The sequence below is a fragment of the Microcaecilia unicolor genome, chromosome 3 (assembly GCF_901765095.1).
Source record: "Microcaecilia unicolor chromosome 3, aMicUni1.1, whole genome shotgun sequence".
Taxonomy (NCBI): Eukaryota; Metazoa; Chordata; class Amphibia; order Gymnophiona; family Siphonopidae; genus Microcaecilia; species Microcaecilia unicolor.
This window is the reverse complement of record NC_044033.1, coordinates 278,015,664-278,031,069: the sequence shown is the minus strand read 5'-3', so window position 1 is coordinate 278,031,069 and position 15,406 is coordinate 278,015,664. Positions and strand designations below refer to the sequence as shown.

The following is a 15,406-nucleotide window of genomic DNA, read 5'->3' as shown; positions in this document are numbered from 1 at the left end:
GGAAGGGGAAAGGGGAACCATGGAAAGGAGTAAGGAGAGCAAGGGTTTTTTTTTTTTTTATATATATATATATATATTATTTACCTTGTTGGTTTGGACAGCCGCATACGGATCGCAATTGCAGATCAAAGACAGGAGGGTGCCCAGGGGCTGGGGGGCGCTCTTCAGAATGGGAAAGTTATCAGATACTGTAATGGTTGTAAAACAAGAGGATGACCCCAATTAGGTTAATATCCTGGAATGTGGGGGGGATCTCCTCTCCGGTGAAACGTACTAAAGTACTGCAGGCTCTGCAGAGACACAGAGCGGACATAGCATTCCTCCAGGAGACCCATCTCTCAAATAAAGAGCATAACAAATTCCAGAAGGGTTGGGTAGAACAGGCAGTAGGCTCACCAGCACAAGGGAAAAAAGGAGGAGTGCTGATACTAATACGGAAGGGCCTGCAAATGCGAACTAAACTAATAAAACGAGATGAGGAAGGCCGAATAGTGATAATGGAAGTGGAAATAGGCACAACTTCATATATTTTGTGCAACATATATGCACCCAATGTATATGACAAGAAATTTTATAACAAATTATTGGAACTGTTGGGCCCATACCAGGGGGGCAATGTAATACTCGGAGGGGACTTTAATATGGTGATAGATCCGGAGCTGGATAGATGTAGTAAACCGGGTCTGCAGCATAGATTTCAATCAAGGGGTGTGCCTTTCCTTTGCTCAGCCCTCAACCTGATAGATGTGTGGAGAATATTGCACCCTTCGCAGAGGGACTACACACATACCTCCAGAGCGCACTTGACCCAGTCCCGTATAGATTACTTTCTCATATCCCCAGCACTGTTTTCCCAAGTGCCAAAAGCAGAGATAGGCCCATGCGAGATATCGGACCACGCGATGGTATGGTTTGAATTACAGGTTACGGGAGGGGGGCTTGGGAGGGGAGGATGGAGATTCCCATTTGAACTGTATAGAGATCCAAATTTTAAGCCTTTTATCAGTGAAAAATGGCAGGATTTCCAACAATTTAACGGAGGTCACAGACAGGAGGTGGCGCTATACTGGGAAACAGCCAAAGTTGTAATGAGGGGGGAGGTAATAGCTTATAGAGCTAGAGTTAGGAGAATGAGGGACAAAGAGATCCTCCGTCTGAAAAGGGAGGTTCGGGTGAGAAGGAAGAGATTAGGGGAGGAAGTAACGGACGAGAACAAGAAGGAGCTGCTCATAACCCAGAAAAACCTAAATGAGCTTCTTCATCAAAGAGCACACAAAACGCAAATGTACTATAAACACCAATTATTCCAATATGGAAATAAAGCAGGTGCACTAATGGGCAGGTTAGTACAAGGGAAGAAAGGGCCCTCAAGGATCCTACAAGTGAAAGATGGAGGAGGGAATCTCATAAAGGAAACTGGAGGTATTATAGGGAGATTTAGGGATTATTTTAGGGCTCTATACGCAAAACCCACGGATATTGTAGAAGACAGTAACCTATATTTAATAAACCAAAATTTGCCCAAGATCACTGAGGAGCAGAGGGAGACTCTGAACAAACCTATTGAGGAAGGGGAATTGATGCTGGCCTTACAACAAAGTGATTTGCACAAAGCGCCAGGGCCGGATGGGTTTAGTGTAGCATTTTATAAGATCCTGCAGGAGCAGGTCACACCCCCTCTGTTAGATTTATATAACCACATGATCTCAACTGGGACAATGCCAGACTCCCTTAATATAGCAAAAATAATTTTATTACGAAAGCCTGGGAAGGAAGACACTGACGTCAGTGCATATAGACCAATCTCCCTATTAAATAGTGATCTTAAATTATATGCAAAGATACTGGCAAATAGACTGGCAAAACTCTTGCCTGGACTAATAGCATCCCCCCAAGCTGGGTTTGTGCGAGGGAGAACAGTGGCAAAAAATGTGAGGGCCCTGTTGGCATCCTTGGAGACAGTGGAAAGACAGAAACGGCCTTCTCTGGTGGTCAGTTTTGATGCAGAGAAGGCCTTTGATAAAGTGGTGTGGGGCTTCCTATTTGCGGTGTTGACAAAGATGGGCATCGAAGGGGCTTTCCAGGATGCGATAGGAGCCCTATATGTAAACCCACAGGCATATTTATGGATCAATGGGGAACAGTCGCCTTTGTTTCCGATTGGGAGGGGCACGAGACAGGGGTGTCCTCTCTCGCCCCTGCTATTTGTCTTAGTCCTAGACCCATTGATCAGGGAAATTATGGACCATCCAGAAATAGAGGGGGTAAAATGGGGATCTGAGGGGTTTAAGATATCTGCTTTCGCGGACGACCTGTTGGTCCATTTAACGCAACCAAAAAGATCACTGGAAGCCCTATTAGAACTCTTTAGGGAATACGGGGACTTCGCCGGTTTTAAAATAAATTACTCAAAATCATTAGCGTTGGCCACAGATAATAATGTGAGGCAGTTGTGGGGAACAGAGTTCCCACTACGATGGGCATCAGAGTCACTCAAATACCTGGGAGTACAGATTCCTAAAAAAACATCGGAAATACATCTGATGAATATTGGTAATAGGATTGCAGCTTTGAAGGACCGACTAGATGGATGGGGAGCCCTGCCACTTAATCTACATGGGAGAGTGCATCTATTCCGTATGGTGGAGTTTCCACGATGGTTATATTTATTTCAGGTACTCCCAATAAGATTACGGGCTAAAGACATAAATCAAATCCTTAAATACGTAAGGAAATTTATTTGGAGAGGATCAAAGCCAAAACTCCCTTTGAAGTTAATGATGGGGTCATGGAGAGAGGGAGGCATTGGACTACCAAACCTCCGCCGTTACAATCAGGCAAGTCTACTCAGGCACCTGGGTGATTGGTTATTAGATAGGCAAGACTATACCCCCCGTAGTTTGGAGCAGGAATGTTTTAAACCATACCACTTACATTTCATGTTACAATGCCCGAGCCGACAACTCCCGTCATGGGTAAGCAATAGCATATTGGTAAGACCCTTGAGACAAATGTGGAGAGAGTTAAACGAGATCTGGGGGCTGGCAGCGGAGGAAACAGATCTGCTGCCCCTGCAGGGCAACCCTCAGTTTCTACCGGGTACGGAGAATAAAGTAATTAGTAGGTGGGCAACGATGGGGATCACCAGATTAGAACATGTACTAGATTCTAAGGGACGACTATTGGAGCTGGGAGCCTTGGGGGTGGGTATCACTCAAAACCATCAATTTGCGTATTATCAGATAGCACATTATGTCAGATCTCTAGAACAAGGGAAATTGAGTAGTGGACATGGGCGCCAAATAAGGGCATTTTTTAGTTCTATACGAGGGGAGCGTTTATCGGTCTCTGGATTACAAAAAGCATTGGGAGAGACGAGCAGAGGCAGAGATACAGGTTATATATTAGGGAAATGGGCCCATGACCTAAAGCGTCCAAACCTGAAGTTAGACTTTCAGAAACTATCTGCTAGGATACCTACTCTATCGAGAAATGCGACCATGAGGGAATGTCAATATAGGATCCTATATAGAGCATACATGTCAAAGCAGCAACTATCTAAATTCGGAGGAGGAATTGATCCTTTATGCACTAAGTGCGGGCAGAGGGAAGGCACACTATTCCATTACCTTTGGGAGTGTTACAAAATCCAGAATTATTGGAGGCAAATTGTGGGATTTCTAGAGTTGGTATTAAAGAATAAGGTCCCACTTACTCCGCAGGGTCTCCTTTTGGATCAATATGAGCTTTTTGTCTCGCACACGGGGGGAGCCAGGCAATTCATCAGGAAAGCCAGTTTAGTAGGTAAGAAACTGATTTTGCAGGCCTGGGTACACTCTGACCCGCTGGAGTATTGGCATTGGAGAAATAGATTATATGAATTGCTGATGATGGAGAGGAGAGAGGTGGGATCCTCCCCTAAGGGGAAGAAGGCATTCTTGAGGATCTGGGAACCCTATATCCAGTCCCTGGCACCCAGGGCGAGAAGTTTTATTCTGAACCGACTATAGGCGGTCATGTCTGGTTTTTTTTTTTTTTTTTTGGTTTGAAACGAGATGCATCACATGGTTGAAACAGAGTTTGTTGCTATATTCTGCAGTTCTGTATAAGCACCAGGATAACAGAGTCTTCTTTGCAGTATCATCCATAAAATCTGTTGAACATTAAAACCACCAGGAAGGGAGGGAGGGGGGAGGGGGGGTCTAGGGATAAAAGAAGAAAATGATTTGATGTATGTGGAAGGTCTACAAGTTGTCTGTGGTATCAGTAAGGCTACCTGCCGAGCATTAAGTATACAGATTTCATATAATAAGTCAATAAATAGATTAAAACTTAAAGACTTCCACAGGAGACAAGATATGTAATTTTATATAGCATGTTTATTGAGAATTCAACATTCTGTATCATATATTGTATCTTCAAAATATCATTGGTTCTTTGTTGTATTTTTCATACTCTTTAATAAAAAGATTTAAACATAAATTGACTTGGGGAAAATCCACTGCTTATTTCTAGGATAAGCAGCATAAAATATACTGAACTTTTTCGGGATCTTGCCAGGTATTTGTGATCTGGATTGGCCACTGTTGGAAACAGGATGCTGGGCTTGATGGACCTTTGGTCTGTCCCAGTGTGGCAGTACTTATGTAATTATAACAAGAAAGAAGAGAAGAGGACTCGATGGTGTGCACATCTCTCTGAGAGAGATTGGAATACTAGATCACTTGTGAACTCTGTTTCTGCATGCCAAGTGCAGCCAAGGCCAAAGTAAGGAGCTGACTCAGCTTCAAAGACTAGATGTGCCGAGAGCGGCACCAGGAATGACTTGGTAGCTGATTTACGGCTTCCCTAATACTGAACATCCAGTTGCCTTTCAGGGTAGGGATATGGACTGAACCCTGAAAATAGAGGCTTGCTGGAATAGCTGAGCTCTGAAGAGGATCCATGTTATTACCATCTGTAGGGGACACTATGGACTACTGAGGGTGAGAGACAAACGGTTATTCCTCTATTGCTCAGGGTTAGTGTCCGGTCTTTGCTTGGTTGTCTCAGGACCTGTGGTCATTAGCCTATCTTTGCTGCTAAGTTGGTAATTTCTTCTCAGGAGACAGAATAGTGGTATAATCCTTCTCAGGACATAGTATAGTGGTATTATATATATATATATATATATATATATATATATATATATATATAGCTAACAAATACAAAAATTTATTATACAACAAATACTAAAGGTTACACCATTATATATATATATATATATATATATATATATATATATATATATATATATATATATATATATATATATATATATATATATATATATATATATATATTGTGAGAAGGAAGAGGCTGTCCTACCCTGGTTAGGCCCCTAGAGGGCGCTGTTCCCCCTAAAATGTCCATGGAGAAGGGCTGGGTGAGTCACTAAAGGTAGCCAGTAAGGGGAGGTATAGCTGGAGGTCGCTAGGACTGGGGAGAGTCCTGGAGGTGGAAACAGGTGCAGCAGGTTATGGGCTGGGTCCTGTTTGGCCATTAACCACTTAAGACCCCACCTGAGTTGTGAGGGAGAAAGGAGAGCTTGCAGCTGAAGAAGAGGGCTGGTAACTGAAGCAGAGGGATCCCCATGAGAAGTACTGGCGGTGCCCTTTGGACTGGGGGTAGAGGTACTGTGTGTCCCAGAGGAAAAGACTGTGTGTCTAGAACAGTGAAGAGGGACTGTGTGTCCAAGATGAAAAGACTGTGTGTCTAGAGCTGTGTGCTACAAGGAGGGACTGTGTGTCCAGGGACTGAGTAAAAGACGGTGTGTCTAGAACAGTGAAGAGGTACTGTGTGTCCCAGCTGAAAAGACTGTGTGTCTAGAACAGTGAAGAGGTACTGTGTGTCCCATTGGAAAAGACTGTGTGTCTACAGCTGTGTGCTACAAGGAGGGACTGTGTGTCCAGGGACTGAGTTAGTACTGAGCCCAAATGCCTGTGTGAGAGGGCTCAGGGGGAAGAAATCTATGGATATTGAACTGTGCAAGAAGAAATGTTTAAAATGGAAGATTGCACTGAGTAGGAAGAAATGAAATGGTTAAGCTGGAAGAACTGTTTAAGCTTGTGAAAGTGTTTTAAGCTAAAAGAAGTGTGCCCCAGAGGCTGGAATAAAGATGTGTATGAAAATAGCCTGATTGGTGAGACCTGACTATGTTTGCCGTTTGAGAAGCAGGTCACCCTGAGCAGAAAAGGGTAGTAGATTAATTTGCATAAAATCTGCATATTGAGAACCAGCTCACCCTGAGTGAAAGAGGGATCTGGGATCCTGAGGTGGGAGCTTCATCATCACAAAATAGCCTCCTCTTCACAATATATATATATATATTTCCACCTTTGCATTATTCCTTTGCTGTGGACAGCCTAGCTAGAACCAGAAGGCCAAAACTTTAGGCACTGTCATATCCCTAGCCAAATGTGTCCAGTGTAATTGCTGTCTGAGTGATTACTTGTCTTCAGTAGTGGCTACACTCATCCCCTCTTCTGCATACAGCTTTGCTCTCCAATTTCTTTTCTTAGGCAATACATGATCATAATCATACTGCACTAACAGCAACAATACAGGAGAACTGCTTACAGCTTTCCTGCACCTTCTGAGCTAACCTTAAAATTCCGGAGGGAATTGGCAACATCTGAGGACAGGTCCTTCTCAACCCAGCCCACCATAGCACCGTCCAACATGACTGGATAGCAGTCTGAATATGGCTGCCCTGGAGTCCCATCAACAGGGATGACACCTACAGAGAGGGGGGAAGGAACTCAGCAAAGGAAGATTTTAAAAAATTTTTTGCCTGCTATATCTACAACTCTAAGCAGGGGTACAACCTACATTTACAATACATCAACAAAGGATTATAATAAACACAGAAAATACACACATTAAATACAATAATTACAATAAGTCAACAGAATAAAGATGCCCTTATAAACCTTGCCTGCCTCTCACAGCTACAAATAGGCTATATTACAGTATGACCAGGGTGATATCCTATAGAGGGGACGTTACCAACGTGGGCTACCATTAATTGGGGTTATTTTAGTACAAGTCGAGCTATTTTAGCACAGGTCCCATTTTATGCACCTATTAAGGGGTGTTAAGTGATCTGTGTTATCTGTTGGGGTAACAGTTAAGGTGTGGAGGGGTGGCCTAGTGGCTAGACAACTGGTCTTGCAATCCAGAGGTGGCCGGTTCAAATCCCACTGCTGCTCCTTGTGATCTTGGGCAAGTCACTTAACCCTCCATTGCCTCAGGTACAAACTTAGATTGTGAGCCCTCCTGGGACAGAGAAATATCCAGTGTACTTGAATGTAACTCACCTTGAGCTACTACTGAAAAAGGTGTGAGCAAAATGGAAATAAAATAAATAAATATTGTGTATTAACTACAATGCACAGTTCATGCACATTCCTCTCCCCATTCTACACTATACACAGAAATTAGCGTGTGCCATCAAGCTGCCACACCATCTGTTAGTGAATGTTAATTGTTGAATTCATCGCTTAGCACAGTTTAGGGAAAAGGCTGAGAATGTCGGCATTCTCAATTTGTCCCTTTTCTTGTGGCCAGTGAGCAATTAATGCTTTTATTTCAGTTCATAATAGAAATAGTATCCAACCTTGGGCCTCGCCCAGTCGGGTTTTCAGGATTCCCACAATGAATACGTGTGATATCTATTTGCGTACAATGGAGGCAGTGCCTGCAAATAGATATCATGCCTATTCATTGGAGAAATCCTGACAAACCCACTGGGCTGAGAAACTCGAGAACCGAGATTGGACAGTCGTGGTCTAAAGTGACTGCACTGCATTTGGGGTTTCTAGGAACACACCAGGGAATGTAAAATGCTGTATTAATGCAGGATAAGTATATCTCTGTGTTAGGCTTCTAGCATTTGCATGAAGGAGCAAAAGGGGCACTCAGGGAGGATAGGGCCATAGCGGAGAGACTGAATTCTTTGCTTCAGTCTTTACAGAAGATGTAAGAGATCTACATGTACCAGAAATAATTTTCAAGGGAGATGCGGAGGAACTGAAAGAAATCTTGCTGAACCTGGACGACGTACTGAGCCAAATCAACAAATTAAAGAGTAGTAAATCACAAGGACTAGATAGTATGCATTCAAAGATACTGAAAGAATTCAAACATGAAATTGCTGATCTGTTAGTAATCTGTAGTTAAAATCGTCCACAGTACCTGAAGATTGGCCAATGTAACATTGATTTATAAAAAGGGTTCCATGGGTGATCCAGGAAATTACAGACTGGTAAACCTGACATCAGTGCCAGGTAAAATAGTGGAAACTATTATAAAGAATAAAATTACAGAACACATAGACAAACATGGTTTAATGGGACAGAGTCAGCATGGGTTAAGCAAAGGGGAGTCTTGCCTCATCAATTTGCTTCATTTCTTTGAAGGTGTGAATAAACATGTGGATAAAGGTGAGCCAGTTGATGTAGTGTATCTAGATTTTCAGAAAGCTTTTGACAAATTTCCTCATGAGACACTCCTGAGAAAATTAAAAAGTCATGGAGTAGAAGGCAATGTTCTGAAAACAGAGGATAGGGTTAAATGGCCATTTCTTTCAATGGAGGAGGGTGAATAGTGGAGTGCTGCAGGGATCTGTACTGGGACCGGTGCTAACACAGCATTTGGGGTATCTGGGTTTTAAAATAAAGGTTTGGACAAGTTCCTGGAGGAAAAGTCCATAGTCTGTTATTGAGACAGACATGGGGAAGTCACTGCTTGCCCTGGGTTTCTGCCAGGCACTTGTGACCTTGATTGGCCACTGTTGAAAACAGGATAACTGGACTAGATGGACCATTAGTCTGACCCAATATGGCTATTCTTATGTTCTTAACTGTATGGGAAGATGCTCAGCACACCCTCCACAATTACTGTGTGTTCATTTTTGCAACTAATAGACAATAACTGCAAATTTTTACTGCATTCTAGTTAAAGGGCCTCTAAATCTTTACATGCACCTTAACAGAAATAATTCTAAACTTAAATCCCAACATAACCTACACCTCTTCCTGTTTACTAAAATATACCAGTTTAATCTACATCTATCTCAAGCATATCATTTGCCTTGTAAGTATGCATAAATTGCTACAACATCCATATTATGGCTCCAGTATTAACGATGCTTATCATGAAATTGCCTAGTGATGAATCTAAGTGTACTGTACCTAAGGAGCAGAGCAGAGTTGTCAGGGATAAGGTGAAGGATACCCGTGTGACAATTTCACAGACAGCTGTCATGTGGTTCATCAAGCCACAGGGCTCCCCATCTGGCGTGTGGACAGGGCACAAGAAGCCCCAAGACTCAGGCAGCAGTCGGCGCACTGTGGTTGTTCTCCTCTTCGCAAACACTGCACCCCTGTGTACACAGCGGAAATGGGAGAGGTAGCGGATGTAGTTCAGCTTGTCTGCGACCACACACAAGCCAGAGTCCTGCTGGATACCCAGACCTTCCAAAAAAAGAAAAAGAAAAAAATTTCAATCAGTATGTTTTTACCTGCATAGGTATGCCTCTAAATGAGGGGTGTCAATCTACCACCACATACTTTATACCAATATCTTAGAATTCATGCCCCATATTTATTGTGACCCACTGAGCTAAAAGATACCAAAAGTGGGGTTACAAATAACAGAGATAAAGGCTATAAAAGTTTGGAGAGGCAACTTTAATTTTTGAAAGTTTTGTGTACTACAGGGTCAGTAGAATGGGTCTACGCACATTTTTTCACAACGTTGATGTTTTTCATATTCTATAGCTTAAAAACTTCAGGTACCTAAAGCGGGGTATGTGGTTCTGGGGTTAAGTACTTTCTTATTGACCAGACATCAGACAACGCACCACAACTTGCTAGACAAATTCACACTAAAAGCACCTAAGATATTTCCAAGCTAGGCAAATACCTGTCAGTCACATTGGAAGCCCCTTCCAAATGGTTGTGGTTGGCTAAGCCAGAGAATGATGAATGCCTAGGTTGACGTTGTGCAAAACAATGTAGGTACTTTTCAAACGCAAATGCCCCAGGCCACTGGAGAGGTGTAGTTAGTACATAAATACATAAGTACTGCCATACTGGGAAAGACCAAAGGTCCATCGAGCCCAGCATCCTGTTTCCAACAGTGGCCAATCCAGGTCACAAATACCCGGCAAGATCCCAAAAATGTACAAAACATTTTATACTGCTTATCCCAGAAATAGTGGATTTTCCCCAAGTCCATTTAATAATGGTCTATGGACTTTTCCTTTAGGAAGCTGTCCAAACCTTTTTTAAACTCCGCTAAGCTAACCACCGTTACCCATTCTCTGGCAATGAATTCCAGAGTTTAATTACACGTTGAGTGAAGAAACTTTTCTCCGATTAGTTTTAAATTTACTACATTGTAGCTTCATCACATGCCCCCTAGTCCTAGTATTTTTGGAAAGTGTGAACAGACGCTTCACATCTAACCGTTCAACTCCACTCATTATTTTATAGACCTCTATCATATCTCCCCTCAGCTGCCTTTTCTGGAAGCTGAAGAGCCCTAGCCGCTTTATCCTTTCCTCATCGGGAAGTTGTCCCATCCCCTTTATCATTTTCGTCGCCCTTCTCTGCACCTTTTCTAATTCCACTATATATTTTTTTGAGATGCAGCGACCAGAATTGAACACAACATTCGAGGTGTGATCGCACCATGGAGCAATACAAAGGCATTATAACATCCTCATTTTTGTTTTCCATTCCTTTCCTAATAATACCTAAGATTCTATTTGCTTTCTTAGCCGCAGCAGCACACTGAGCAGAAGGTTTCAACATATCATCGATGACGACACCTAGATCCATTTCTTGGTCTGTGACTCCTAACGTGGAACCTTGCATGACATAGCTATAATTCGGGTTCCTCTTTCCCACATGCATCACTTTGCACTTGCTCACATTAAACGTCATCTACCATTTAGACGCCCAGTCTCCCAGTCTCGTAAGGTCCGCTTGTAATTTTTCACAATCCTCCCGCGATTTAATGACTTTGAATAACTTTGTGTCATCAGCAAATTTAATTACCTCACTACACTCCCATCTCTAGGTCATTTATAAATACGTTAAAAAGCAGCGGTCCCACCATAGAGCCCTGGGGCACCCCACTAACTACCCTTCTCCATTGAGCATACTGACCATTTAACCCTACTCTCTGTTTTCTATCTTTTAACCAGTTTTTAATCCACAACAGAACACTACCTCCTATTCTGGAGTCTTTCATGGGGCTTCTGGAATTAGGGAGCATCGCAAGCGAAGGCAATACAAGGAGGTTTCCTTGAGACAAGGTGAGCATCACATGCCCCTCCCCCTTCTCACCGCTGCCGTGAGGCACTTGACCCTCACATTGGGGCTGCCTCCCCCTGGCCACAGAGGGCTCCCTCTTGTGTGCATGTGCTGGGCACATTCCCCCCTCCTTACTTCCCAATGCTCAGCGCTAACAGCGCACATAAAATTTGCAGGCCAATAGCATTCAGCATTGGAAAGTTCTTTTGTGGTGCTGTTTGGGCGGTACCTTTTGGTGCTGTTTTGTTTTTACAGAGGCGGAGTTTTGAGCATCGGCCTCAGTGTCTTTTAGAGCTTTGTTATTGCTTGCCTCTGGGCATACTGGGAAGAGCAGAATTCCCCCCTTTCTCTGATTGCTTTCTGTGAAAGAATTGAGAGAGAGCTGGAAGCTGTACCTAGGTCATAGATCCAATGTACAGAGGGCATGAACTCTCCATGTTGAGGCAGTAAATTGCTGCTTGTTTTAATCCTCTCAGGGTAGAAATGTATAGTGATTTTTCACCTGTGTGGCCGCTTACGGGTTAGCATTATGTGGCCGCTATACAGTTACCTGTGCAGCTGATTTCAGTATCCAAATTACCAGACACTGACAGTTCCTCCTCTCCCCCTCACTGATCACAAGCATGGACTCAATATGTATATGCAGAATACCTAATTCTTCTCAATACAACTGTATTTTATTTTGTCATCGATTGGAATAAAGAATTCTGATTAACCGGGACGGAACCAGGTTGCTGGCGCTAACATTCAAAAAGGAGATAGAGCAGCTTTTAACTAGAATGGGGGGGGGGGGGGGGGGGGGGGGAGGAAGCAGACAGTCACCCAGGAGTGCATGGCTCGGTGTGGAGTATCCTTGAAGGACACTACTGAAACAGGACATTTAGGGAATCCCAGTAGAGAGGTTTCAACAATGCCGAAAGTAAGCTAGGTGTGCTTAATGAAGGAACAGGATAAAGGATACACATTATCCCTGTCAACTTCTAAGCAACTTGTAGATCCAAGGAAAAAACACAATTTGAAGTGCCTGTATACAAATGCTAGAAAACCAAAAAATAAGATGGGAGAGAGAGTATATAGCACTAAATGATGAAATAGATATAACAGGCACCTCAGAAACTTGGTGGAAAAGAGGGCAATCAAAGGGACACATTGTATCGCGATGAAAGAAAGGATCAAATTGGAGGGGGGGTTGTGCTATATGTTAAAAAGGGAATTGAGTCAAATAAAATAAACATTACACATGAAACAGATAGCAGCATGGAATCATTATGGATAGAAATCAATGCGTGAAGGGAAGGAGTATTCTTGTAGGGCTGTACTACCATCTGCCGGGACAGAACAGACAGACAGATGAAGAAATGTTTACAGAAATTAGGAAAGCTGACAAACTGGGCAACACTATAATAATGGGTGATTTCAATTACCCCAATATTGACTGGATAAATGTTACATCAGGGAGTGCCAGGGAGATAACATTTCTAGATATAATCAACGACTGCTTCTTAGAGCAACTGGTCCAGGAACAGACGAGGGGGAGCAATTTTGGATCTGGTCCTTGGTGGCATGCAGGGCATATTGCGAGAGATAGTGTGGTTTTGGGTCCCCTGGGAAACAGTGAGCATAACATGATCAAGTTTGAGCTACTATCTAGGATGAACCTCCAAAGGAAATCTATTGTAATTGCATTTAATTTTCAAAAGGATGACTATAATAAAATGAGGAAAATGGTTAAAAAGATGCTAAAAGGATCGGTTGCAAAGGTTAGGACACTAAATTAGGCATGGACAATATTCAAAAATACCATCTTGGAAGCCCAGACAAGATGCAATCCATGTATTTACAAAGGTGGAAAGAAGAGAAAACGACAGCCAGCTTGGTGAAGTGAAAGAGGCTATTATAGCCAAAAGAATGTCCTTCAAAGAATGGAAAAAGGACCCAAATGAAGAAAATAAGAAGCAACATAAGCACTTGCAAGTCAGATGCAAAGAATTAATAAAGGAGGATAAAAAAAAGAATATGAAGAGAAACTTGCAGAAGACGCTAAAACTCATAGTAACAACTTTTTCAGGTACATCAGAAGCAGAAAGCCTGTGAGAGAATCCATGGGACTGTTAGACCACGAAGCAGCAAAAGGGGCACTCAGGAAGGGCAAGGGCATAATGGAGAAACTGAATGAATTCTTTGCTTCGGGCTTTATGGAAGAAGATGTAAGAGATCTGCCTGTACTGGAAACGGTTTTCAAGGGCAATGATAAGGAGGAACTGAAAAGTCTTGGTGAACCTGGAAGATGTACTGAGCCAAATCGACAAATTAAAGAGTAGTAAATCACCTGGACTGGATGGCATACATCCAAAGGTACTCAAAGAACTCAAGAATGAAATTGTTGATCTGCTGTTAGTAATATAAAACTTGTCATTAAAATCGTCCTTAGTACCTGAAAATTGGAGGGTGGCCAATGTGATGCAGATTTTTAAAAAGGGTTTCGGGGTGATCTGGGAAATTACAGACCGGTAAGCCTGACATCAGTGCCAGGCAAAATTGTGGAAACTATTATAAAGAATAAAATTATGGAACAGAGACAAACATGGCTTAATGGAACAGAGTCAGCATGGGTTCAGCAAAGGGAAGTCTTGTCTCACCAATCTGCTTCATTTCTTTGAAGGCGTGAATAAACATGTGGATAAAAGGTGAGCCAGTTGGTATAGTGTATGTAGATTTTCAGTAAAGCTTCTTCATGAGAGACTCCTGAGAAAATTAGAGTCATGGGATAGGAGGCAAGGTACTGGTGTGGATTAGGAATTTGAATTGGTTATTGGACAGAAAACAGAGGGTAGGGTTAAATGGTCATTTCTCTCAATGGAGGAGGGTGGAGTGCTGCAGGGATCTGTATGGGGAATGGTTATATTTAACATGTTTATAAATGATATGGAAATTGGAACGAGTGAGGTGATTAAAGTCGCAGATCACAAAAAACTATTCAAGGTTATTAAAGCACATGCGGACTGTGAAATATTGCAGGAAGATCTTAGGAAATTGGAAGACTGGGCATCCAAATGGTAGATGAAATTTAATGTGGACAAATGCAAGAGTAATGCACACTGTAAAGAATAATCAAAATCATAGGTACCGGATTCTAAGTTCCACCTTGGAGGTCAGCACTCAAGAAAACGATCTATGTAGATAATACGCTGAAATGTTCTGCTCAGTGTGCGGCAACAGCCAAAGAAGCAAAACAGGATGCTAGGAATTATTAGGAAAGGGATGGTGAATAAGACCAAAAATAAGACCTCTGTATCGCTCCACAGTGCAACTGTGTACTGTGTTCAGTTCTGGTCAACGTATCTCAAAAAAAGATATAGCAGTATTAGAAAACGTTCAAAGAAGAGCGACCAAAATGATAAAAGGGATGGAACTCCTCTCATATGAGAGGCTAAAGAGGTTAGGGCTCTTCAGCTTGAAAAAGAGACGGATAAGGGGAGATGATTGAGGTCTACAAAATTATGAGTGGTATAGAACGAGTAGAAGTAAATCAATTTTTTACTCATTCCAAAAGTACAAAGACTAGGGGACACTCAAGAAAGTCATATGGAAATATTTTTAAAACAAACAGGAGGAAATATTTTTTCACTCAACGAATAGTTAAGCTCTAGAACTGTTTGCCGGAGGATGTAGTAACAGCAGTTAGTGTATCTGGGTTTAAAAAAAGGTTTGGACAAGTTCCAGGAGGAAAAGTCCATAGTCTGCTATTGAGTCAGACATAGGTAAGCAACTGCTTGCCCTGGGATTGGTAGCATGGAATGTTGCCACGATCAGGGTTTCTGCCAAGTAATTAAGACCTGGCTTGGCCACTGTTGGAAACAAGATACTGGGCTAGACGGAATACTGATCTGACCCAGTATGGCTTCTCATATGTTCTAAGGATTTAGAGTTTATTTTTTGGTAACTAGCAGTCCAAGGTTTAACTGTTGGATATACAGGGCTAACATAATGCCTTGTAGAGGCCAGAATAAGTATATGAAGTTTGAAATAGACTTGATTAAATT

The 15,406-nt window shown here is 42.3% G+C and overlaps 1 protein-coding gene across 1 annotated transcript in view; it reads right to left on the bottom strand.

Moving 5' to 3' along the window:
* POLR1B (RNA polymerase I subunit B) overlaps positions 1 to 15,406 on the bottom strand; it is an 85,514-nt gene that overhangs the window by 37,738 nt on the left and 32,370 nt on the right. Inside the window, exons 7-8 of the mRNA XM_030198112.1 lie at positions 9,234 to 9,515; positions 6,645 to 6,778 (exon numbers count right to left, since the gene is read on the bottom strand). Of these exons, the coding sequence (XP_030053972.1) occupies positions 6,645 to 6,778; positions 9,234 to 9,515 (416 nt within the window). The remainder of the gene's footprint in view (positions 1 to 6,644; positions 6,779 to 9,233; positions 9,516 to 15,406) is intronic.